We start from the raw sequence: 24,832 nt of genomic DNA, 5'->3' as shown, positions 1-24,832 counted from the left end.
TAGGCCATTAAACAGCAATGCAGCCTTCATTTGGTTCTGTTTGGGTGACTCTCTCTTAGACTGTAGCCATCCAACAGAAAGCCCAAGTCGCCACATGGAGAGGCTCAGGTGTTCTGGCTAACAGCCTCAGCTGAGTGCCAATTTGAAGCCATCAATCTTCAGGCATGGAAGCCTTAGTGATTCCTAGAGGCTAACCATGGATTAACTCCCAACCCTCAAGTCTTCCCAAATGAGGTCCCTTCACATTGTGAAGTAGAAACAAGCCATCTTGGTTGTGCCTTTTCCAAATGCCATTCCCACAGAAATCATTGGGAATGATTAATTGCTGTTTTATGTCACTACATTTTTTGTTATGCAAAAGTTTCCAGAAAAGTAAACAAATAACTACCTTCCCTCTTTCTGTCTTCCCATTGCTGTGTGTGGATAAGATGGCAGAAGTTGAAGCAGCCATCTTGGATTTGAAGATGGAAGCTTTCAGTTAATTATGTCAAAGCAATAAGATAAAAGAAACCTGAGCCCTTTAGAACCATCATATTGGTTCTGAGGGAGGAGAAATAAAATTGTGCTCTGTTGAAGTTTTTGTTATACTGACTCTTCGTAGTTCACTGTAACGGCTGGAACCCGTCTGATACAAGAACCATCAACCACACTGGAAGTGCCTGCCTACTAGTGCTAGATGCTGTGTTTTACACATGAGATCTCATTTAATCCCTGTTATAACAAAGACTCTCATTATTTGTTGAAGGGTAAATTGGACTTGGAGAAGGTAAGGTAGCTATAGTTTCACAGATAGGAAGTAATAGGTTTTGGATTTGAAAGCAAATCCAAAAGCCTGAGCTCTGAATTCACTCTTCTACCTCCCATGAATTTAGCTCAAGCTTTCTTTCCAGGAAGTGGGAAGGAAGCCCATGAAAAGAAGAGGGAGAGTAATAACTGCTTTGGCAGGAGAAGGAGCAGCTCAGAGGTGCTGAGGTGTATCGTGTTTTTTTTTTTCCTAGTGAAGGTTGCATATATAAATTACCATGTCTTCATCACAAAAGAACACTAAAACACACATATACAAGTAATAATGTCTCAACATAGATATCTCTGCCAATTTTCCTCCTTTTGTTTTTTTGTTTGTTTATTATTTATTTATTTATTTATTTTTTTTGTGGTACTGTGAGGTTGAACCCAGGGCCTTGTGGATGCTAGGCAAGTACTCCACCCCTTTTTATTTTTTGAGACTGGGTCTCATTAAATTGCCTAGGATGGCTTCAAACTTGAAATCTTCTTGCCTCCCAAGTCGCTGAGCTTACAGGTATGTGCCACCATGCCCATCCTCTGCCAACTTTTAACACATATTATATTAGAGTTTTCCATATATGCAAATGTAGATATATAAATACATAGGTACACATACACACATAGTCACACGTATCTACACATGTGTGTGTCTGCATACTACTTATCATAGCATTATATCTAAGGATACTGCAACTCAATAGCTACTTCTAATTCAAAATTTAAAACCAACGCAACAAAACCCTTTTATTATGCTTGTTTTAGATTATAAGGCACCAACTGAATAAGAAATACAAAACTTTTTGAAAATACTAAGTCCAGAGGTTTCTAGAAAATATTACAAATAATACCATCTGTCATGAGAGAGTCATATAACATAATGTGAGTTAATCCTAAATTAATTCCAGTTAATCCTAAAGGTAGGAACCCTTAGTCTAGTATAGAATAGGAAACTAAGGCACAGAAAGGTTCAATGTTTTTCTAAAGGTCACATAATAGGAAGTCCTTCTAATTGACTATAACATAAGGACAGGAAATACCCCATTATTCACTTTTCAGTATGAATAAATTTGTTATATTGATTCATATTTTATTTATTGTATTTCTACGGGAAAAATAGAAGGTTGAACATGTTCTTGACATTTCTTTTTTAAAGGAGGTAAAAGTTATCTGACTATGATTTAGTTAAATGAAATCTGCATGGCAAGGCTGTCTTCCAATATTTTAAAGTTGCAAATTATGTGGAAAAGGTACAAGGAGTATCAAAGTGAATTATCAAAAGAGATATTTTTAAAAAGAGGAAGAACCAGACACCTTTTGGGAGGGAAACTGTTATTTGCTGTACCTAATTAATTAGGAGTCTCTGAAGCAAGATATGTTAGAATTTGGTGGCTGAGAGAATGTCAGAGAACATTAGACTCTATGGTAAGTAAGAAAGAGAGTCCAGTCCTTCCTGGGAAGAGCGATGGATTAATGGATTAACTCCTTAGGCTTCCTGCCTCTTCTTTCTCAGTTTTTGTGAGTCTATTCCTAGATGTAAACATTTCATGTGAAGTTTGCTTACATTTGGCTAGCCTGTGAGATTTCCCTCTATTACTTTTTAATAAGAACTCTGAAGAGTACCACAGACTTTTCTGATTTCACTCTCAGCCAGCATACAGTGTTATTTCCAGACACTTGCAAATTCCCTCTATTTTTCATGTGCTCATTGTGATGAAAAGAGTAGGAGTTGATTTTGTAAAACCTGGGGTGTGTGTCTCTGTGTTTATTTCAGCAAGGAACTACTTAGAGACCAGGCATCTTTGCCGGTACATTCAGATTTAAATGAACTGAACCTCTTTATTTTATTTATTTATTTTTTTAAAGAGAGAGTGAGAGAGAGAGAACTTTTCAATATTTATTTTTTAATTCTCGGCGGACACAACATCTTTGTTGGTATGTGGTGCTGAGGATCGAACCCGGGCCACACGCATGCCAGGTGATCGCACTACCGCTTGAGCCACATCCCCAGCCCGAACCTCTTTATTGTATGTTCTGTTCTTCTGGGTTCTAGAATGTGTCCACGGATTAATGAGATCCAATTGGTTGTTGATAGAACAACAAAGAACAGGTATGGATGAAATTCAAAAGATAGAATTTTTTTTTGGATTGAGTACTGCATATAATTGGCAAAATGTCCTATAAAAATTTGAATTTCACCAACTCTAGTTTTTAAATCAAGGTCAATGAGAGTTCAAAGAATAAAAGGAAAGCTAGTAGGAAATTGCTATCTACAAATTATGTAAGGGACTGAAATGAATTTGGAGAAAAATCACTTGCTAAAGCTTTCTGTAGTTAAAAATGTTTAGGTACACACTTTTCCAAAGTTTGTTCTATAAAAGAAAATAAGTTGCAGCTTTAGAACTCTACAATTTGGAGTATTTGGGGATTTATGGGCTTCTAAAGCACAAAAGATTCTTAAAGTGCACTTACAAGCACTATACATCCCTAAAGTAGGAGCAAACACAAAAATCATTCACCACATTACTTTTCAAACAAAACTTTATCCTGAACAAGTTATACCTTGAGATCTTTTAATGGGTGCCCACCAGGGATTATCAACTACTTTCCCAGGTTTCCTAGTCTCTTTGCTACATTTTCAGCTTGCCATATATATTTATTGAATATAGATCATATGCCAAATACAGCAAGAGGCCTTACATATTAAGATATTACTTCTGCTTTCAAGGAATAGTCAATTCTTTAGAATAGCAAAGTAATCAAAACTGGTTGTATTAATTATACATTGCATCCAGTTACTCCCCAAATTAGCAGCATAAAACAAACATTTCTGTCACTGTTGTTGTAGAACAGGAACTGGGACACCACTGAGCTTCATGGTGTGGGAATCAGGTGGCATTCAGTATCAGCTGGGGTTGTCCCATCCACGGAAAGCTTGACTGGGTCCTGAGGCTCTGCTTCTAGTCTCTCTTATAAGGTTGCGTTCAGACCTTTCTTCTTTGCTGGCTCTTGGATAATGTGTTAGCTTTATGTTGCCGTGACCAAAAGACATGGTGAGAACAACTTAGAGGAGGAAAACTTTATTTTGGCTCACAGTTTTAGAGGTTCAGTCCATAGTCGGCTTACTCCATAAATCTGGGCCTGAGGTGAGGCAGAACATCATGACAGAAGGGTGTGGTGAAGGAAAGCTGCTGTATTCATTGGTATCAGAAAGCAGGGAGCTTGAGTGCAAAGAGCCAGGGATAATGTAAACCCAAGATTACATCCCCAGTGACGTTCTTCCTCTAGCCATGCCTTACCTGCCTACAATTACCACCCATTAATTAATCCATGAAATGGACTGATTGGGTTACAGCTCTCAAAATTTAATCAGTTCACCTCTGAACATTCCTGCATTGTCTCACACCTGAACTTTTGGGGGATACCTCATATCCAAACTATAACAGCTGGGCATCTTGGTTCCTCAACACATGGGCCTCTCCATGGGCTGAGTGTCCTTACAATGTAGTAGTGGTCATTGGCTTTCCCCAGAGAATGCTCATCTCTGAAGTAGTGCACTATCACTTCTGCAGTAGGAAGGTAGGGTACAGATGTTCCTTGACTAATCATGGGGCTAAGTCCCAGGAAACCCATTATAAGCTGAAAGCATTGTTAACTTGAAAATGCATTTAATATACCAACCCTACCAAATAGTAGAGGTTAGACTAGTCTATCTTAAACATACTCAGAACACTAACATTAACCTAGAGTTGGGAAGAATCACTTAACTCTAAGTTTTTATAGTGAATGTTTCTTATAATTAAATTAAATGTCATTTATATCCAAAAAATACAAGCAACACCGTATACTGTAGAGCATCAGTTGTTTATCTCCATGATCACCTGGCTAACTGGGAAATTTGGCTCACAGCCAAACCTAGAGATACTACATGTTCATAGCCTGAGAAAAGATCAAAATTCAAAATCTGAAGTATATTTTCTACTGAGTACTTATGGTTTTTATATCATTGTAAAGTTGGAAAGTTAAAAAATCATAAAATCCTAAATTGAACCATGTCAGGGACCAGTGTACTGATTCACTTGTACATGAGAAAAGGAAGTTGCCCAGGGTATGATGCCAGGAGGTGGGAATTATTAGAGGTCACCTTAGAGGCTAGCTACCAAACAGGTTTTTGTGAATATTCCTTGTCCTGAATATGTCCCCTTTCCCAATTTATGACTTTGAAAGTTTTGGACTTATTTTCTAGATGCCTTCTCTCTCTTCTTTTTCTTCTTTCAACTGGCATGTGTGAGGCACTGAGTTCGATCCTCAGCACCACATATAAATAAAAAAAAAAATAAAGGTATATCAACAACTAAAATATATTTAAAAAAAAATTTTAAGAATTTGTTTTAGATACAGATACCTGCTCTTAAGCACCAATACTACCATATCAATCCTACCTATTGTCAAGCTACAGAATCTGCCATCTTAATAACCTTTGCATCTTTCTTTAAAAAATTATTTTTAGTTGTAGTTAGATGCTGCAGTCTGGCTGGGCACAAAATCACGAGCCACTCACAGCTTTGTAGATTCAAACAGCAATTCTTTATTCCCGAACTCACACCAGCCCTCTACAAACACGTTCTGGGGAAAATTCACGTTCTGGGCAAAATCCAGCTTCCACCAGGCTCTAATCAGCAGGATACGCCCTATTCCCAGCAGGGTGTACCTTAAACCTGGAACCGCCCTAAACCCAAGGAGCGGGATACTCCCTAAAACCAGCAGGATATACCCTAAACCTGGATCCGCCCTAATCCAGTAGGATCCTCCCTAAACCTGGATCCACCCTGGTCCTTGAGCAGGGTCACCTTTCTCAAACATACATGCAATGTCACTGTGAGTGTCCAAGGCAAGTCCATTTCCACGAGTCCTTCCTCTAAGCAACATGGGGTATGCTGGCAAGGAAATTGTCATACCTACTTGCTAATGGCTCTCAGCAGTTAGACACAACAGTTTCATTTTATTTATTTATTTTTTTAAAATGTGGTGCTGAAGATGGAACCCAGTGCCTCCCAAGTGCTAGGCAAGTGCTCTACTACTGAGCTACAACCCTAGCCCCTATCCTTTGCATCTTTGTTCTTATTATCTTACTGTTATTGCTTAGGATTAATTGCAAAAGCATTTTTGATGAATGTCTCTCATTTGATTTTATTTCTCTTTTATATATTGGATCATATGGAATTGCCATTTTTACAATCAATTTCAGTAGTGTATTAGTTAGCTTTGGACCATTGTCCAATAAATACCATGGATGGGCTAGCTTAGACAACAGAGGTTTATTTCCCCTTAATTCTGGAGGCTAGAAGACAATGATCAGAGTTCCAGCATGATTAGGTTCTGATGAAGAGGTGAAGAGTACTTTTCCTGGCTTGTGAATAGCCACCATCTCACTGTGTGCTCATGTGACTTCTTCTTCATGTGGAAAGAGAGAGAGAAACAGAAAGAAAGGGGGCGCTCTCCTGTTTCTTCTTCTTCTTACAAAAATACTAATCCCATCATGAGGGTCCTATCCTGGTGACCTCACTTAAACGTGATTATCTCTTAAAGGTTCATCTCCAAATCTAATCATATGAGGAGTTAAGACTTTCATGGATGCATAGGGGTGGAGAGTGCAGGAGATGTAATTCATTCCATAGCAGGCAATTCAAAATGGTTCAGCCGAATGCTTGTCTGCAAAATTAGTACATATTTATACAATGAATAAAAAAAATAACACAAAAAGATGAAAATGAAAATCACCCACAATTTCACCATCTGGAGATAAACAGCCATTACATTTTTATGTGTTTTTATGGGAATGTATATACCTTTCCGAAGACTGGGATCATACTGAATGTTTAATGTTGTATTCTGCTTTTTCATTTAACACTAATCCTGGGGCAATTTTCCATGTCACTGAATGTTTTGGAAATGTTTTAAATGACAGTGACATATTTCATTTGTTTAACCATTACTCTTTGAATTGGACATAAAAATGGTTTTTAATTTTTCAGGAAGAAGGAAGACTGGTGAGCACATGCTTTTGTCTTCATCTCTATTTTCTTACTACAGATTCCTAGAAATAGAATTCATAAGCCAAAGGTCATGAACTTCTTCAATTAGCATTTTAAAACTTCTGACTACATTTGGTTATCACAAACAGCTTTTAGGTATTTATGATTTATCTCTTACCACTGGGTTATTTTTATTTTTAGTAATTTGATAGGCAAAATAATTTGTCTAATTGCTAACAGTGACCTCCTCACTGATCTCCTTCCTGTAGCGACATCCCACTCCAATCAAGCCTCCACAGTGCTTCAGGAATTTTTTTTCTAAAATTTAAACTTGATCCTATCGCTTGCCTGCTAAAACCAATCATTTGCTCCCCACTGTTTATCACATCAAGCCCTAGGTCTGGAGAATGTTTCATCAGCATTTTCATAGTCTGGCTTTTGCATATAGTTTCACTCTCATTTTTAATCTCTCTCCTCTCCAGTAACATTAAACCACTTACAGTTTCTAAACTGCCTGTTTGACACTTTTCCTTTTTGCATGCTGTTTCCTCTGTCTTGAAACGTCTCCCTAACTTGGTCTGCAGCACTCACAGAGTTGGCTTCCAGAGAAGGCAGGAGGTGGATGGGATGTTCAGCTCCTGGAAATCAGAGTGTTGTCATGATCAGCATCACCCCAGGTCTTCCTAACACTGTCCATGGAGATGTGTCTTACTACTTCACATGGCAAACACACTTGCACTCTCTTTAAAACCCCTTCAGTAATGACATCTTCTCTGACAATAATTTCTTCTAAGTAGCATTCATACAATTTTTGTTTATTTTCCTTGGCTGCAGTGGTGTTTATGCTGCCCTTTATAATGCCAAGGGACATCTATCAGTCCCTAAGTGCCCAATTCTATCTTCTCAAACATTTCTTGAAGGCACCCTGAACCTCTGTAAAACTTGCATTTCAATGTCTACCATGAGGTTGTCATGTTATTCTGACAGATCTACTATGTGAATATTATTTGCATACCTTTTGTTCAATATTGTAGGTCAAAAAGTGATTTTTTTGAGGACACAAAATATTTTGGCAGTACATAAAATAGTGGTAGAAAGTGTAGCCAAACATGTATTATAGAACACTCCTAACTCTGGGTTAAATAGTAAAGTGTGATAGCTGGGGACCCGCATTCATTGACTGACAATATCTGGTAAACCCTGCTGTAAGACTTGGGAGAGTTTTTACTTATTTATAGCATACTTTAATAGGTTGTTATTCTGCATATGTATATATATTTTTAAAGAAAATATTACAGAGACAAATGCTTCTTTAAAAAATCAGAATTGAATGAAGTATGAATCAATATGGTATGTTTGATATAAGCCAAGACATTTTTGTAATCAAAACTGTTCAAATGCCTGGCATGATGGCACATGCTTGTAATCCCAGAGGCCTGGGAGGCTGAGACAGGAGGATTGCAAGTTCAAGGTCAGCCTTGGCAACTTATCGAAGTCCTAAGCAACTTTGTGAGACCCTGTCTCAAAATAAAAAATAAAAGTGGAGGAGGGGTTGGGGTTGTGGCTCAGCAGCAGAGCGTTCACCTAGCACGATCGAGGCCCTGGGTTCCATCCTCAGCACCACATAAAAACGAATAAATAAAATAAAGATATTTTAAAAAATGAAAAAATAAAAAGGGGTTCAGATGTGACTCAGTGGTTAAGCACCCGTGGGTACAGTCCCCGGTACCAAAAAAACCCAAACAACAACAACAACAAACTATTCCTAGTATCATCCCACTTAGGAAACCTTTGCTAATACTTCCCTTCCTCTCTATCTTCTTTTATATGATTGATTGGTGATGTGCTGAAGGTTGAGGTGACATTATGATACATTGCAAATGTAGTCAGTATGACCAAACTTGGCTTGAATCAAGGAATCAGAATTGAGTGGCATCTTAGAAGTTGTTTTGTCTAACTTCTCAATCAGCAGAGAAAGTGGTAGAAAGTTACCTAGAGGCTAGGATGGTTTCCATTGTTAGAAAAGTTATCCCTCATGTTGTATAGACTATTTCCTTCAAGGATGAGTGTTCATCGTCTAAGTTTTACCTCCACAGAATGAATCCAACCTGTTTGCCACAAAACAGACAGACCCCTACACAATTGAGCTCAGTGCACATCATGTCTTCTCTTTCTCAGGCTTATCATCTCTAGTTCCTTAGACAACTGCGGTGTGCCTCATGTACTATTTTGTGGCTGGTGGAGGAGAGGCTGGTGTGGTTCCAGGTCTGGAGAATTCCCAAATGACAATACCATGGGAGAGGATTATCCCTTTCATTTCACTTTTCTATTCTGGGCAGCTTGAGAGTTGAACTTGAGGATTAGTCAGAATTCCTTTGGCTCCAAGCAACAAAAACCTATTTCAAACCGACTGAAACAAGAAAAGACTCCTATAACTGGCAAATCAAAGGGGTAGCTTCAGGCGCAATTGGATTCTGGGATGCAGTGCCAGCTGGGCTGTATTCCTCTCTTCATCTCATCTCTCAGCTCTGCCCTGTTTGACTTAATTCCTGGGTGGGCAAGATAGCCAGCAGCCCCACACTTGTCCTTACAGCTCATAATTGCAGACAAAGGGCCACTGTCTTTTTTTTTAATTTTTAAAAAATCTCAGACAAAACATTGGAGGAGGATTGGCTCAGCTTGGGTTATGTGCCCTCCCTGAACCAATCAATATGGCCAAGTAGCATGAAGTCCTTTGGTGAAGGTTGTTTTTTTGTGACCATCCCTCCCCGTGCCAGGAACAAATGTGGTCAGCCCCAAGCAGAGACACTTGGATTGGGAAGGATTATGGGTTGGAATGGGGTCAGGATTGGTTATTCAGCATGAGATGATCCTGGGAAGATGAGCATATGTCTACCAATATACTTAAAGGGCTATTCTGGGAAGGACATGGCTTAAACACTCAAAGTCTAAAATGCAGATGATGAGACTGGATGAAAATAGAAACAATGGCCAGATGGAATAACTTTTTATAATATGCAGGGCCATTTTCAACTCAAAGTTGCCTTACCAACACATTACATAGTAGAGGACTCCAACGGTATTTTATTGAGAAGGCTGCCTACAATGTGCTTGGGTTAATATTTGCCTTTAATTCTTCTTTTTTTCCCCCTTGAGATGAGGTCTTGATGTATTACCCAGTTTGGCCTCAAACTCATAATACTCCCACCTCAGTGTCTGAGTAGCTGGGATTATAGGCGTGCATCACCAGCAAGGTTAATATTTTTTAGAAGTCATTGTTTCTTCAGACATATAATATATTGGCTTATAGTCATAATGCTCACTGGCTTACATGTTTGAGCTATATATATACTTCATTGTTTGAAGCCAGGTCATACATTCTGTAATATTTCTAAACCTATTCTGATTTCAAAGATTTCCTGTTGTAAGACTCTTCTTTATGATATTTAAAAAAAAAATACATGGAGAGATGGAGGCTGAGCTAGATTAACGTTGTACAAATCTGATTAACATCATCTGCTCTGTTCCAAAGGTCAGGTGCACTCAACGAATTTACTTTGAAATTATTTTGTTTATTTTGTGGGCATATACATCATGAGCTTTTTAAAGGTCAAAAGTAGAGTTTGTTCTTGGATTCTAAACCAATCTGATTTCCATTTACAGTATGCTTTGGTGACCCTAAATGCAGAAGCAGGCCCAGTTAAGTCATACTTCCAGTTTGTGTTTAGTTTAATTTTCTCATGAAGAAAATCCCTGCTAGATGAAGGCAGTGCTGAAATATCATTTTCCCTAAATTACTTTTATTTTCAACTGGGTTCATAAGAGTAAGCTTTGGTTTCATGACCATTTTGTTTTCGAAGATATGGAAGCATCTTACCTGGAAACTGGAGCAAAGGTCAAAAGAGCTAGGAGTCCTGAGTTTTATTAATATTTACTTGGTAAGGGTCCTGAAGCTGTATCAGTCAATGCTTGCAAAATTACCATATGCTTCAGAGAGAAGAGACTGTAATAAATTATACAGTCTTCTTTACTATTCAAACAAGTCAAGGGGCTACTTATATCCACGTAGTATTTTTTTCATTAATTATTTTAAATGTTTTTTCCCCTTACCATATGTACTTTACCAAGATAAAAAGAAAATCTCTTAGAATATTTTGTATTCATGTTCATTAACATTCCAGTGGAATAATAAACCTCCAAACGATTCATGTATGAATCAGTGAAGCATGGCTAATTACAGTTTTCAGCCACACAGCCAATAACATTCACCATGAAATGCGGCGTCTGTTAAATACATCTCTCTGAATTTTTGTTGGGGGAGAGTGCTAGGAAATAGTGAGGTTGTAAATTGCAATTTTAAAATGTCTAAATATTTTAGGGGTTTGTACATTATAAATATCTTTCAGGCAAGTATTTATCACAAGCATGACATCCTGTTATCAAAACAGAAAAAACCCCACAGATTTGCCTTAAAAACAAAACAAAACAGAATCATCACAACTCCTGAGAATGGACCATGTTCTATCAGGAAAAGAAGGAAACTTCTTGGAACGTTAGGAAGCATGATCTATCATAAATTTTAAAAATACATTTTATTTTGAATTTTAGAAATGTATTTCCTACCCCTTATAAACTCATTTTATTCTATGACTCCCTCCAGTCCACAGACATATTTATATTACAAAAAAAAATCTGAAAAGTAAATGGAGAACCTGTTAAAAGTTGAATGTCATGACTAAAATACTTAAATTTAGAAGCAATTTTGTAATGCATATTCAAAATCTTTTCTATTGCTTCTTTTGTTGAACATATTTTTCCTTAATACCATCCATATTGTTGCATACCCAAAGACTACATTAATAAAAATGTTGATATCCACCTTAAAATTTTTTTTTAAGTTTGTATTATTGTAATAACATAAGTAATTCTTAGCTAAAAATGTTCAGAGCTTTGGAAGGTATTTTAAAGCAGAAGAAAAGACACTCCTGTCACTGCCACCATCTCACTCCTCCAAACACTGTTCACAATCACTTGGGATTTTCTGGAAAGTTTTCCATACAAGTGCAAGCACAGGTCCACAGTCCCTTAGCTACAGTTCTGAAATCCATAAAAAAAAAAAAAAAAAAATCTCTGAAAACTAAGGAGGCCACTTACATAAAGATCAAAAGTAGATTCTAACGCAAACTGATTTTCATTTATGGCATGCTTCAATGACTTGTTTATCCCATAGACTTTGTGGCAGACATAGAAATATGTTTGTTGACAGGGTGCTGTTCCAGGACTGCACGAGGGATGTTATGGACTAGGTAGAATAGGCATGTACCTTTCTAAAAATACAAAATAACTAATTTCCAAAACATATCTATCCCAAAAGTTTTAGATAGGCAATCATGTAATCCATGTTTACATACTGTCTGCCAACTACATTTATGGGGTAATTTAACATTTTCCTGAAAGATCCTACCAGGGCCTACGAAGCCTCTGTGTACCTTAGACCTCACCTTCCATTTTCTTCCCTTTCACTGGCTCTTCTCTGGTCACAGGGCCTCCTTCCTGTTTTCCCATCAAGCCAAGCTTCTTTTTTACTTAAGGATTTTGTACTTCCCATTCCCTGTGTCGGGAACATTTTTACATCAGTTTCCTCCTGGCTGGGTCCCTCACTTCATTATACCCTTTCAAAGAGGTCTTTGTTTAAATGACACCTCTTAATTCGAGGGCTTCCCTGACCACCCTCTGTAAAAGAAGACCACCTATCACTTTCTAGTCCCTCACTCTGCTTCCTTTCTCTGGCATTTATATGTCAATATTTATCATATATTTATAAATGTATATATTAGTGTTTCTTTTCTCTATAATAAATCCCATGAAGGCTGAGAATTTTTTACAGCTCATTTATTACCATATACCTAGCACCTAGCACCCAGAACAATGCTTGGCATATAGTAGGTGCTCAATAAATACTTTTTTTTTGGCTAACATTACATGTTTTATTTTTAACCAAGTAATTTTTTAGCCTCAAAATGTCCATGTTGAAAGAATAAGACATTAAGCATGAAATGAGAATATAAACCCATGTCTACAGAAAGACAAACAGTGCTTTATTTAGTCCATTGAGGTGCTTGACTACGTGAGAAGTGCCAATCCAAATATCAATTCCTTTTTTTTTTTGTCCTTTAGAAACAGTTCAAGCGTTTTCTTTCTTATTTTCACTTGTAAACAATATGAGCCCAAATGGACAATGAGGTAACATTAATACTACACAGGAAAATTTCAAAACACTAGATAAAACACCTTATTAGAGACATACAGAAATCAGGGTTCACTTTGGTCTCTAGTATGGTTAGAGTTGTTAATACCAAAAAAGCAACGCACAGGAGCTGGGGTTGTAGCTCAGTGGCAGAGCGCTGGTCTTGCATGTGTGAGTCACTTTTTAAATTTAAAAAGTAAATTTAAAAATTTTAATGAAGCATCAGGTGTGGTGGCACATGTCTGTAATTCCAGTGACTCCAGAGGCTGAGATAGGAGGATTGTGAGTTCAAAGCCAGTCTCAGCAACTTAAGAGAGGCATTTACAACTTAGTGAGACCCTGTCTCTAAATAAAATATAAAAAAGGGCTGGGGATGTGACTCAGTGGTTAAGCACCTCTGAGTTCAATTCTCAGTACCAAAAAAAAAAAAGAAAAGAAAAAGCAACACACAATAATTAAAGCCAGCTTGGTGGCAGGTACCACTGTCTAAAAGCTGTAGGTGATTCAAGAGGTAATCAGTAGGGGTTGGAGTTGTGACTCAGTGGTAGAGTGTCCACTTAGCATGTGGGAGGCACTGGGTTTGATTCTCAGCACCACATAAAAATAAATAAAGTTATATAAAAAAAGTCATCTTTAAAAAAAAGAGGTAGTGAACAATGTTATGTTCAATAAATACTTCTTGAATGACTTTTTACCTTTTTTGTCTTCAAATGAAGTGATTTATATTATGGTTATCAGACTCCCAAATTATTGTATAGCAAATTAAGGAATATACTAAGAAAAGACTCATGAGCTGACCCTTGGGACTCTTTTGGTCTCTTTCGCTCCAACTCCACTTGCCCTCTTTGTTGCAGACGGATGAATCTATATTGAGCTCTGCAGCTTGCCTATTACCTGTAGCTGGAATACCCTTTCCCCTCCACCACTGGTAGCAAAATTGATTCATTCTGACATGGACTCCTAGACAGAATCACAATTATTTGTTCATCTGTTCACAACTTAGAACAGTGCTGCATTCACTATAGTACAATTCCAGATGTATATCTCATTTGTTGGTGAATCTCAAACTGTAGCACAGTGTCTGGCACAAAGGAACCTTTAATTACTGAATTAAAAATGCATGTCATTCTGTCCTATGTCCTCTACTAAAGAACTAGATTTTTTTTTTTTTTTTTGTATTTTGAGAAAAGGCTTTTACTGTGTTTTATCTTTCAGAATGATGAAATGTCTTTAAAGCCGCCATGAAACCAGGGCAGTGTGTTTAGAGAAATAATTTCATGAAAGAGAAAGATGAAAAATCATGGCTTATCTGCGAGCCACCCTAGTGAGATCACAGCTTGGACACTGAGTTTAGTTTTATGCACCTTATGTTCTAGGTAACTGGAAGATGATTGCAAAAGATGGCAGTGAGAAGGATTAAGTGTGATTATTTATGAGGCATAGTTAAAAGGAGACAGCATGCATATGTTCACTAACTATAGGGAATAGACTGATCTCTAAATATCTGATGAACAAATCTACCCAAGGAATACATTTAACATGGAGCAACAAAGGGAAAATAAGACGAGAGAATAAAAAAAGTAGTAGGCAGAAATGCTGAGAATTTTAGCATATCATAAGATGGCTCTTGCTCTTACTAGCATCTAGAATATTCCATGTCCAAACAACTAAACGATTATGTGCTGAGAAATCTGGGATGGCGACTGGAGCAATGTGGAAACAGCTGAGTTTCCCAACCTTTCTATACTTTGTGTTGTAAAAACAATGTATTGCTTTTCCTTTTTCCAATATAGCATTTTCATATTAGATATGATGTTTTCCCAAATAAATCCCCCCAAGATTCTTGACTGAAAGTCTAGTTTATGACCTGTAACATATGGCTAAGATGAATTATGCAGAGGGTTGAACTCTTTGATTGTTAAGGCCTTTCTTGTTTTGAAATTGTTTCCATGGTAAAGATTTCCTGGTGGTTCCTGTGGGTTTGAAGAGGATGCTGTTGGGGTTGTTTCACTAAAGTTGAACAGTATGTGACCACCAGGATTTCCACAAATAGGGATAGTCCTGTGCTTTGAGATAATGGCAGGTTATTGCAAGGTTACTGTGCCTCTTTATGACTTAGTTAAATGTTACAAGAGGGCTGGGATTGTGGCTCAAGTGGTAGAGCGCTTGCCTAACACACATGAGGTATTGGGTTCAATTCTTAGCACCACATAAAAATAAAATAAAGATATCATGTCCTCCTAAAACTAAGAAATAAATATTAAAATAGAAATGTTACAAGAGCCCAAATGCCAGACTCTTCTGTTTTGTCTGTGGCCATAATATAGGCATTCATTGAAGTATATTTATTAAGTGCTTATTTTTATTTTATTTTATTTTTTGAAGTCCTGGGGATTGAATCCAGGGGTTTTGTACCACTAAGCTACAACTATAAGGCATTTTATTTTTTATTTTAAGACAGTCTGTCTAAGTTGCCCAGCAGGGCCTTCTGCGTAAGTCTCTGGGATTGCAGGCATGCACCACTGTACCCAGACAAGTGATTATTATTGAATAAGATAAAAACAAAGTTCTTGCCTTCATGAAGCTTACATTTTATTTGGAGGAGACAGATGGTAAACAAAAAGACAACTATATAGTGACTATAATTTCAAGTAATGCTATTTACTTGTGGTGTTACAGAAAAGGTCTTTCACAAAATTGTCTTTTAGGCCCAAAGACTGACTATATCTTTGTACTACTTTCTCAAAATATTTGAGCCCTTTACTTGTGCTTCTGCAAGATCATGAAATAAATAAAAACACATTGTCTTCAACAATAGTTTCCTTAAATTCCCCTTTCTGGGGCTGGGATTGTGGCTCAGCGATAGAGTGCTCGTCTAGCATGTGTGAGGCCTTGGGTTCAAACCTGTGAAAGACCCCAGCCTCAAAGCCTTAAGCTTAATGTTAAGAAATGTGACCTTTTGCTCTGCAGTCACAAGATGCTTCCTCCTAACCCCCCATGTTGCAACCCATACTCCCTCAGCAGCGCATAACCCCCTCAATCAAGTCTTGCACAAAGCAACCGCAAGATGTCCCAGACAGTCAAGAAACCACGAGATGTTCCAGAGGGGCTGACTTGAGCAAAAGAGGACAAAAATAGGAATACGTGGGTGGGGTCCCCAAAACCACTCTGCCCCCTGTGACCACTTCTGGGGGCTTGAGAGGGGGGCCAATGAAATAGTTGTTACTGTGCCAAGCTGTCTTGGGGTCTCGAGGGGGGGGGGGGGCCAATAAAATAGCTGTTACTATGCCACGTCGGAATCTTGTCCCTTGCAGCCTATAAAAATCCTGTAACCCCAAGCCGAGGCATGCAAACTGCCTAAGCCACGGCTGAGGTCCTGCTTTGCATCCATAGGCGCCTATGTGAATAAATTCCTCCTGCTGATTGCATCCAGTGACTCGCGTGTTCCATTCTGGGTTGGGGTCTCGGGGGTCTTTCATTTGGGGGCTCGTCCGGGATCACCGGAACGACCCAGACCCAAATCCGGAGGACACTCGACTTCACTGGGAGGTAAGCCGGCAAATACGAGCTCTCTGTCTATATGTTTGTCTCTATGTTTAAGGTCTTGCGCAGCGTCTGTATTCTGAAGTCTACGCGTAGCTCAGTATCTGAAGGCAGCTTGAGAAGGAGCTAATTTGAGGTTTGGCTCGGACTTCTCCCCTGCCACCCTGGGAGACGTCCCAGGGATCCGAGGGGTCCATTTTTTCGGGGCCCCCAGTGTATCTGAGGGATACACTGTCTTTGTAGGCGAAAGAGAAGTACTAACTTCTCCCAAGCCATCTGAATTCGGTTTCTGCCGGCACCGCGCAGCGCTCGTTCCGTTCGGTCTCGTGTTTGTACTACTGTGTCTGTCTGTCTACTTTCTGTCTGAAAGAAATATGGGGAACACCCTAACTACCCCTTTGAGCCTTACTCTAGATTATTGGCAGGACGTCCAAAAGCGCGCAAACAACTTGTCCGTGACAGTCAAAAAGAAAAAATGGAAAACTCTCTGTGCCTCAGAATGGCCAACATTCAATACCAGCTGGCCTCCTGAAGGAACCTTTAACATTGATTCTATTTTACAGGTGAAGTCTCGAATCTTCATCCAAGGTCCTCAGGGACACCCTGATCAAATACCCTATATTATTACTTGGGAAGATTTAGCTTCCACACCACCCTCCTGGGTGGCTCCTTTCTCTCCTCCTAAATCCCCTTCTTATTCTTCTCCCCTCGAGCCCTCTGCTCCTCTCCTTCCAGTTCCTCCTCCTCCGTCACCTCTACCCCCTCAAACCTCCCAACTTTACCCTGTCCTCGACAAATCTGAAACTTCAACTAAGCCAAGGGCAACACCAAAGAAGGTTTTGCCACCAGAAGACTCAGCCCTAATTGACCTGCTATCTGATGTGCCTCCTCCTTATCAGCCCCAGCCCTTGCCAGCCCCTGGGTCCAATTCACCTTCCTCGGAGGAAGAAGAAGACAACCAAGAGGGTCCAACTGCCAGTGCTCCCCCAGATCCATCCCCCATGGCGGGACGACTCCGAGGACGACGGGACCACCCTGCACCAGGGAACACTTCTAAAGTTCTCCCCCTGCGGCAAACGGGGGGTCCCAACGGCCAATATCAGTACTGGCCATTCTCAGCCTCTGACCTCTATAACTGGAAAACTCATAATCCTTCCTTTGCTGAAAACCCTGTAGCCTTAACCTCTCTGATTGAATCTATTCTAGTGACTCACCAGCCAACATGGGATGACTGCCAGCAACTCTTGCAGATACTCCTCACTTCAGAGGAGAAACAAAAAGTTCTTTTGGAAGCTCGCAAAAATGTGCCAGGGGATGATGGGCGACCCACCCAACTCCCAAATTTGATTAACGAGGCTTTTCCTTTAACCCGGCCAAACTGGGACTATACCACTGAAGCAGGTAGGAACCACCTACGTCTCTATCGCCAGTTACTCATAGCGGGTCTCCAAGGAGCAGGGCGTCGGCCCACTAATTTGGCCCAGGTAAGACAAACTATTCAGGGGGCAGAGGAGAGCCCAACAGCATTTTTAGAAAGACTAAAGGAGGCATACCGGAGGTTTACTCCCTTCGATCCTGATAGTGAGGACCAGAAAGAAAATGTCTCTATGGCTTTTATTTGGCAGTCTGCCCCAGACATTAGAACTAAGTTGCAGAGGCTGGATAATTTGCAGGATTTCTCACTAACAGATTTGCTGAAGGAAGCAGAAAAGATATTTAACAAAAGAGAAACTCCAGAGGAGCGAGAGGATAGAATCAGGAAGATGCAAGAAGAACGAGACCTTAAGCTTAGAGAAGAGTCAGACAAAAGAGAAAGAGAAAGGGATCGAAAGCGTAATAGGGAACTAAGCAAAATATTGGCCACTGTAGTTCAGGCAGGACGACAGGGAGAGAACATAGGTCAGGACAGGGAACGGAGCAAGCCCCGTGTAGACCGAGACCAATGTGCCTACTGTAAAGAAAGAGGACACTGGGTAAAGGATTGCCCAAAGAGACCCCCCAACCCCAAAAGAGGTGCAAATCGGGCCTCGCAGTTACTAGCATTAGATAAAGACTGAAAGAGTCAGGGCCAGGAGCTCCCCCCTGAGCCCCGGGTAACTCTGCGAGTGGGGGAGCAACCTGTGACCTTCCTAGTGGATACGGGAGCCCAACATTCAGTGCTGACGCAAGCACCAGGACCCATAAGCCACAGAACAACATGGGTCCAAGGTGCCACCGGGAGCAAACCATACCGATGGACTACTGAAAGAGAAGTACACCTTGCCACAAGTAAGGTTTCTCATTCGTTTCTACATGTGCCTGATTGTCCGTATCCACTATTAGGAAGAGACCTGTTAACCAAATTGAGGGCCCAAATCTATTTCAAAGACGGGGGTGTCTCTATTACCGGGCCAAACCAGACCCCTTTGCATGTATTGACTTTCAAACTAGACGATGAATACAAACTTTTTGATAAGTCCTCACTACCTATTAAAAACATGGACTATTGGCTTAGTTCCTACCCAGAGGCCTGGGCAGAGACTGGAGGAATGGGAATGGCTAGACAACAACCTCCACTAGTCATACAGCTAAAAGCCACTGCAACTCCCATTAATATTAAACAATATCCTATGTCAAGGGAGGCCTACCAAGGCATCAAGCCACATATCAAACGCCTCCTAGATCAAGGCATTCTAACACCTTGCCGGTCGCCCTGGAACACCCCGCTGTTACCGGTTAAAAAGCCGGGGACTAATGATTATCGACCGGTTCAGGACTTAAGGGAAGTTAACAAAAGGGTAGAAGACATTCACCCCACAGTGCCAAATCCCTACAATCTCCTCAGCACCTTGCCTCCAACCCATACCTGGTATACTGTTCTGGACCTAAAAGATGCCTATTTCTGCCTAAGACTGTCTCCCCAAAGCCAGGCCCTTTTTGCATTTGAATAAAAAGATCCTGAGGAAGGGATCTCTGGACAGCTGACTTGGACGAGACTACCACAAGGATTTAAAAACAGCCCAACACTCTTTGATGAGGCTCTGCATCAGGATTTGGCTGAATTTCGGGTAAGAAACCCTTCCTTAATGATGCTTCAATATGTGGACGACATTTTGTTGGCTGCAACCTCCAAAGAAGACTGCCTGACAGGTACGAAAGAATTATTGCAAACCTTGGGACTATTGGGGTACAGGGCATCAGCAAGGAAGGCCCAAATCTGCCAAACAAAGGTTACCTATCTTGGCTATGAACTTTATGATGGTCAGCGCTGGCTGACAGCTGCCAGGAAAGAGACTATCTCAAATATACCAACCCCCCAGAATCCCAAGCAGCTGCGGGAGTTTCTAGGAACCGCAGGTTTCTGCAGACTCTGGATTCCTGGGTTTGCTGAGATAGCAGCTCCCTTGTATCCACTGACTAAACCAGGTACTTCCTTTACCTGGACTGAAGAACATCAACTGGCATTCGAACAAATTAAATTAGCCCTTCTGTCAGCCCCCGCTTTAGGCCTGCCAGACATTACCAAGCCTTTTGATCTGTTTATAGATGAAAAACAGGGCTATGCAAAAGGGGTCTTAACCCAAAAGCTGGGACCCTGGAGGCGCCCTATAGCCTACTTGTCAAAGAAACTGGATCCAGTGGCAGCCGGATGGCCACCTTGCCTCCGGATGATAGCAGCTGTGGCTCTTCTGATTAAGGATGCCACCAAACTGACTTTGGGACAGCCATTAACCCTATTAACCCCTCATGCCATTGAAACCATAATTCGCCAGCCACCTGACCGCTGGATGTCAAATGCCCGACTCACCCATTACCAGTCTTTGTTATTGGATACTGACCGAATCCAGTTCGGCCCCTTGGTGACATTAAATCCGGCAACCCTCCTGCCGCTCCCGGAAAAAGCAGATCTTCACAACTGCCAGCAGATTCTTGCAGAAACACAGGGGACCCGGCCAGACCTCACAGACCAACCAATGAAGGATGCGGAGCTAGTCTGGTACACAGATGGGAGCAGTTATCTGCTCAATGGAGAACGACGAGCAGGAGCGGCCATCACCACCGAATCTGAGGTAATATGGGCAAGTGCGCTTCCGGGCGGGACGTCAGCTCAGCGGGCAGAACTGATAGCTCTGACTCAAGCCTTAAAGCTGGCAGAGGGGAAGAAACTAAATGTGTACACAGACAGCAGGTATGCTTTTGCCACTGCTCATATACATGGGGAAATTTACAAGCGCCGAGGATTATTGACCTCAGAAGGAAAAGAAATCAAAAATAAGACTGAAATATTAGCTTTACTTAAAGCTTTATTTTTGCCTAAAAAATTAAGCATTATACATTGTCCCGGCCATCAGAAAGGAGACACTCCAGAGGCCAAAGGGAACAGATTAGCAGATGAGACAGCCAAGAAAGCAGCTCTGGGGCCGCAGCTCTTAATAATAACTCTATTGCCCCAACAAGTAGACCCACCACATGATAACCACGAAGAGCAATGGGTCTATAAAGATAAGGACTTAAATGTCATACAGAGACTGGGGGCTACCTACAGCCCGGAGGACCATACTTGGAAATATCAAGGAAAGACTATCATGCCCCTTAAAAATGCAAGACAACTAGTGAAGTCCCTACACAGACTCACACACCTTGGGGCTAAAAAGATGAAAGAACTTTTAGACCGTGGGGAAGGTACTCTATATCTCCCAAACAGGGATCAACTTCTTCGCCAGACAGCAGAAAATTGTCAAGCCTGTGCCCAGGTAAATGCTGGTAAGAACAAGATTGAAACCGGAATTCGAATGAAAGGGCATAAACCTGGAACCCATTGGGAAATAGACTTTACTGAAATCAAACCAGGTATGTACGGTTATAGATATCTTCTAGTTTTTGTTGATACCTTCTCCGGATGGGCAGAAGCATTCCCGACTCGACATGAAACTGCTAAGGTGGTTGCAAAGAAATTATTAGAAGAAATTTTTCCCAGGTATGGGGTACCTGGGACAATTAGATCGGATAACGGGCCTGCCTTCGTCTCCCAGGTAAGTCAGATGGTGGCCAATATATTGGGGATCAATTGGAAATTACATTGTGCTTATAGACCCCAAAGTTCAGGACAGGTAAAAAAAATGAATAGAACTATTAAGGAGACCTTGACCAAATTAACGCTTGAAACTGGCACTAGAGACTGGGTACAGCTCCTGCCTTTAGCCTTATATCGGGCCCGAAATACCCCAGGCCCACAGGGACTAACCCCATTTGAGATTCTGTACGGTGCCCCACCCCCTGCTGTTAACTTTTATGAAACTGAAACCTGTGCCTCCCTCGCCCCATCTATGCAGACTCATTTGCGTGCCTTGCAGCTGGTTCAGAACGAGGTCTGGAAGCCTCTAGCCGCAGCATACAAAGAGGAACTTAAAACCCCATCGCTGCCACATTCCTTCAAAGTCGGAGACACCGTCTGGGTACGCAGACACCAGAGCAAGAACCTTGAACCACGGTGGAAAGGACCCTACACTGTCCTGCTGACGACTCCTACTGCAGTCAAGGTGGACGGCATCTCTGCTTGGATCCACGCCTCTCATGTAAAGACTGCTCATCCACTGGAATCCACCAGCACCTCTTCAGGATGGAAATTGCAGCGCACTCAAAACCCGCTAAAGATAAGACTCACTCGCTGCTGAGTTTATTCACTTTATGTCTAGCCCTCCCCATGTCCATGTCAGCTGCCGGGCACCAGATGTATAACCCTAACCAGCCTGTGAGCCAGACATGGCAAATACTGTCAGGGGCGGGAGAAATAGCTTGGGAAATAACTTCCACTGAATACCCCCTTTGGGCATGGTGGCCCACCCTAGAGCCTGACCTCTGTCAGATGCTAGCTGGATCAGAAGACTTTGATATTCCAACTACTGATCCTGCTAAACCAAGAGAACCAGAGGTATGCACCAGTAGCGGGCGGTGCATCTGTGCACGTTACCCGGCAGGATGTAGGGACCCTAGGACTCGGGCAGCCTTAAGAAAAAGTCCATTTTATATATGTCCAAAGGATGGAAGAAGTAGATCTCAAGCACGGAAATGTGGGCAACATGACAGTTACTATTGTAGGGCTTGGGGATGTGAAACTACAGGGGATGCTTGGTGGAACCCAAGTTCGTCCTGGGATCTAATACAAGTAAAAAGAGACAAACAAAGTGATGGACCCCCGCTAGAAACTGACTATTGCAAAAAACAATACCGCTGGGACAAATTTGACCCCCTGTGGTATGGGGACGGGCCATGCACTTCATTTGCCTGCAATCCCTTAAGTATAACCTTTACCCCGGCAGGCAAGACATCTAGAGATTGGTTACAAGGGAGACTTTGGGGCCTGAGGGTATACAAGCAGACTGCCTATGACCCCGGGGTCCTATTCAAAATAAAATTAAAAATAAATACCAACCCCCAGCCGTTAGGCCCCAATAAAATACTCCCAGATCAAAAGCCCCTTCCTCCAAGAAGACAGAGACCAATACCCTCAAGGGTAACGCCTCCACTCAATACCACCCATCTAAAATCCCCACACCCGACCATGCTCGCCTCCCCCACGTTATCAGGGTCAAAAAAAAGACTGATAGACCTAATTGAAGGAGGATATGAGGCCCTTAATTTTACCCAGCCCAATCTCACTAAGTCCTGCTGGCTTTGCCTTCGGGCAAGCCCTCCCTACTACGAGGGAATAGCCATTAATGGGACCTTTACTTATGATGCTCCCTCTAGTTGTAACTGGGGAACAAAACACATGTTGACTCTGTCTGAAGTAACCGGCTCAGGGACATGCTTAGGGCACCCCCCCCTGTTAGGGAACAACGAGCTCTGTGCACGTACTATAAGCAAGTTATCTTCTGATAAATCTAAATATGTGGTGCCCTCGACAGGTCAATACTGGGCATGTGACACCGGGATTACCCCATGTGTTTCAATAGCTACCTTTAACCAATCAAGAAATTTTTGTGTCCTAGTTAAGATCTATCCCAGGCTACTCTATTATTCTACAGAGAAATTTGAAAAACATTTCATGGGGAGGACCCGATTCTCCCGAGAACCTGTTAGCATTACCTTGGCTGTGCTATTGGGGGCAGGAGTATTGGCAGGGGTTGGAACTGGGGCTGCGGCCTTAATTAAAAAATCCCAGACAGTTGGGGATCTTAGAGGCCGCAGTACAGCAAGATCTGAGGACAATAGAAACCTCTGTAACTGCTTTAGAAAAATCTTTAACCTCCTTATCTGAAGTAGTATTGCAAAATAGACGGGGTCTAGACTTATTGTTCTTAAAGGAAGGAGGGCTTTGTGCTGCCCTAAAAGAAGATTGTTGTTTTTACACAGATCATACAGGAGTAGTAAGGGAATCCATGACCAAACTCAGAGAAAGACTAGATGCACGGGAAAGATCCCTGCGGAGTTCTCAAAGTTGGTTCGAAGGCTGGTTCAATAAGTCCCCATGGCTGACTACTCTTTTATCTACCATAGCTGGACCCTTGATCATCTTGCTGTTGATTTTAACGTTTGGACCCTGTATTTTTAACAAATTAATGCAATTTATAAAAGACAGGCTTTCCATAGTACAGACCATGGTCCTTACCCAGCAATACCACTTGCTTCAACAACAGGCTGAATCCGAACCCGAACAGGCAGATCTATGGATATAAGATTATATCCCTGATAAAAGAAAAGGGGGGAATGAAAGACCCCAGCCTCAAAGCCTTAAGCTTAATGTTAAGAAATGTGACCTTTTGCTCTGCAGTCACAAGATGCTTCCTCCTAACCCCCCATGTTGCAACCCATACTCCCTCAGCAGCGCATAACCCCCTCAATCAAGTCTTGCACAAAGCAACCGCAAGATGTCCCAGACAGTCAAGAAACCACGAGATGTTCCAGAGGGGCTGACTTGAGCAAAAGAGGACAAAAATAGGAATACGTGGGTGGGGTCCCCAAAACCACTCTGCCCCCTGTGACCACTTCTGGGGGCTTGAGAGGGGGGCCAATGAAATAGTTGTTACTGTGCCAAGCTGTCTTGGGGTCTCGAGGGGGGGGGGGGCCAATAAAATAGCTGTTACTATGCCACGTCGGAATCTTGTCCCTTGCAGCCTATAAAAATCCTGTAACCCCAAGCCGAGGCATGCAAACTGCCTAAGCCACGGCTGAGGTCCTGCTTTGCATCCATAGGCGCCTATGTGAATAAATTCCTCCTGCTGATTGCATCCAGTGACTCGCG

General features: G+C 41.3%; 1 protein-coding gene and 1 long non-coding RNA gene across 4 annotated transcripts in view; one reads left to right on the top strand and one right to left on the bottom strand.

Annotated features, from left to right (window-relative positions):
- Window positions 1–24,832, bottom strand: part of LOC144375080 (uncharacterized) — a 35,259-nt gene that overhangs the window by 5,594 nt on the left and 4,833 nt on the right. Inside the window, exon 4 of one of the 2 annotated variants that reach the window (XR_013434498.1) lies at window positions 15,655–15,969. The exons of the other annotated variant lie outside the window; for it this stretch is intronic. This is a non-coding gene — a long non-coding RNA (uncharacterized LOC144375080). Of the gene's footprint in view, window positions 1–15,654; window positions 15,970–24,832 lie in introns of those variants that run through there. 2 annotated transcript variants of the gene reach the window in all.
- LOC144375079 (protein NYNRIN-like) lies at window positions 19,523–24,818 on the top strand. Of its 2 annotated transcripts, none has more exons than XM_078038542.1 (2): window positions 19,523–21,438; window positions 21,921–22,231. In XM_078038542.1, the coding sequence occupies exons 1-2, from the start codon at window positions 19,674–19,676 to the stop codon at window positions 21,995–21,997; spliced, it is 1,842 nt and encodes a 613-aa protein (XP_077894668.1). In that variant the 5' UTR covers window positions 19,523–19,673; the 3' UTR covers window positions 21,998–22,231. The 2 variants fall into 2 exon arrangements, with proteins under 2 accessions (XP_077894668.1, XP_077894667.1); XM_078038541.1 differs by having other exon boundaries at window positions 19,524–21,620; window positions 21,921–24,818.

The sequence above is a fragment of the Ictidomys tridecemlineatus genome, chromosome 2, assembly GCF_052094955.1.
Source record: "Ictidomys tridecemlineatus isolate mIctTri1 chromosome 2, mIctTri1.hap1, whole genome shotgun sequence".
NCBI classification, from domain to species: Eukaryota; Metazoa; Chordata; class Mammalia; order Rodentia; family Sciuridae; genus Ictidomys; species Ictidomys tridecemlineatus.
The sequence above is the reverse complement of the archived record's forward strand: the minus strand, read 5'-3'. Positions and strand labels throughout refer to the sequence as shown.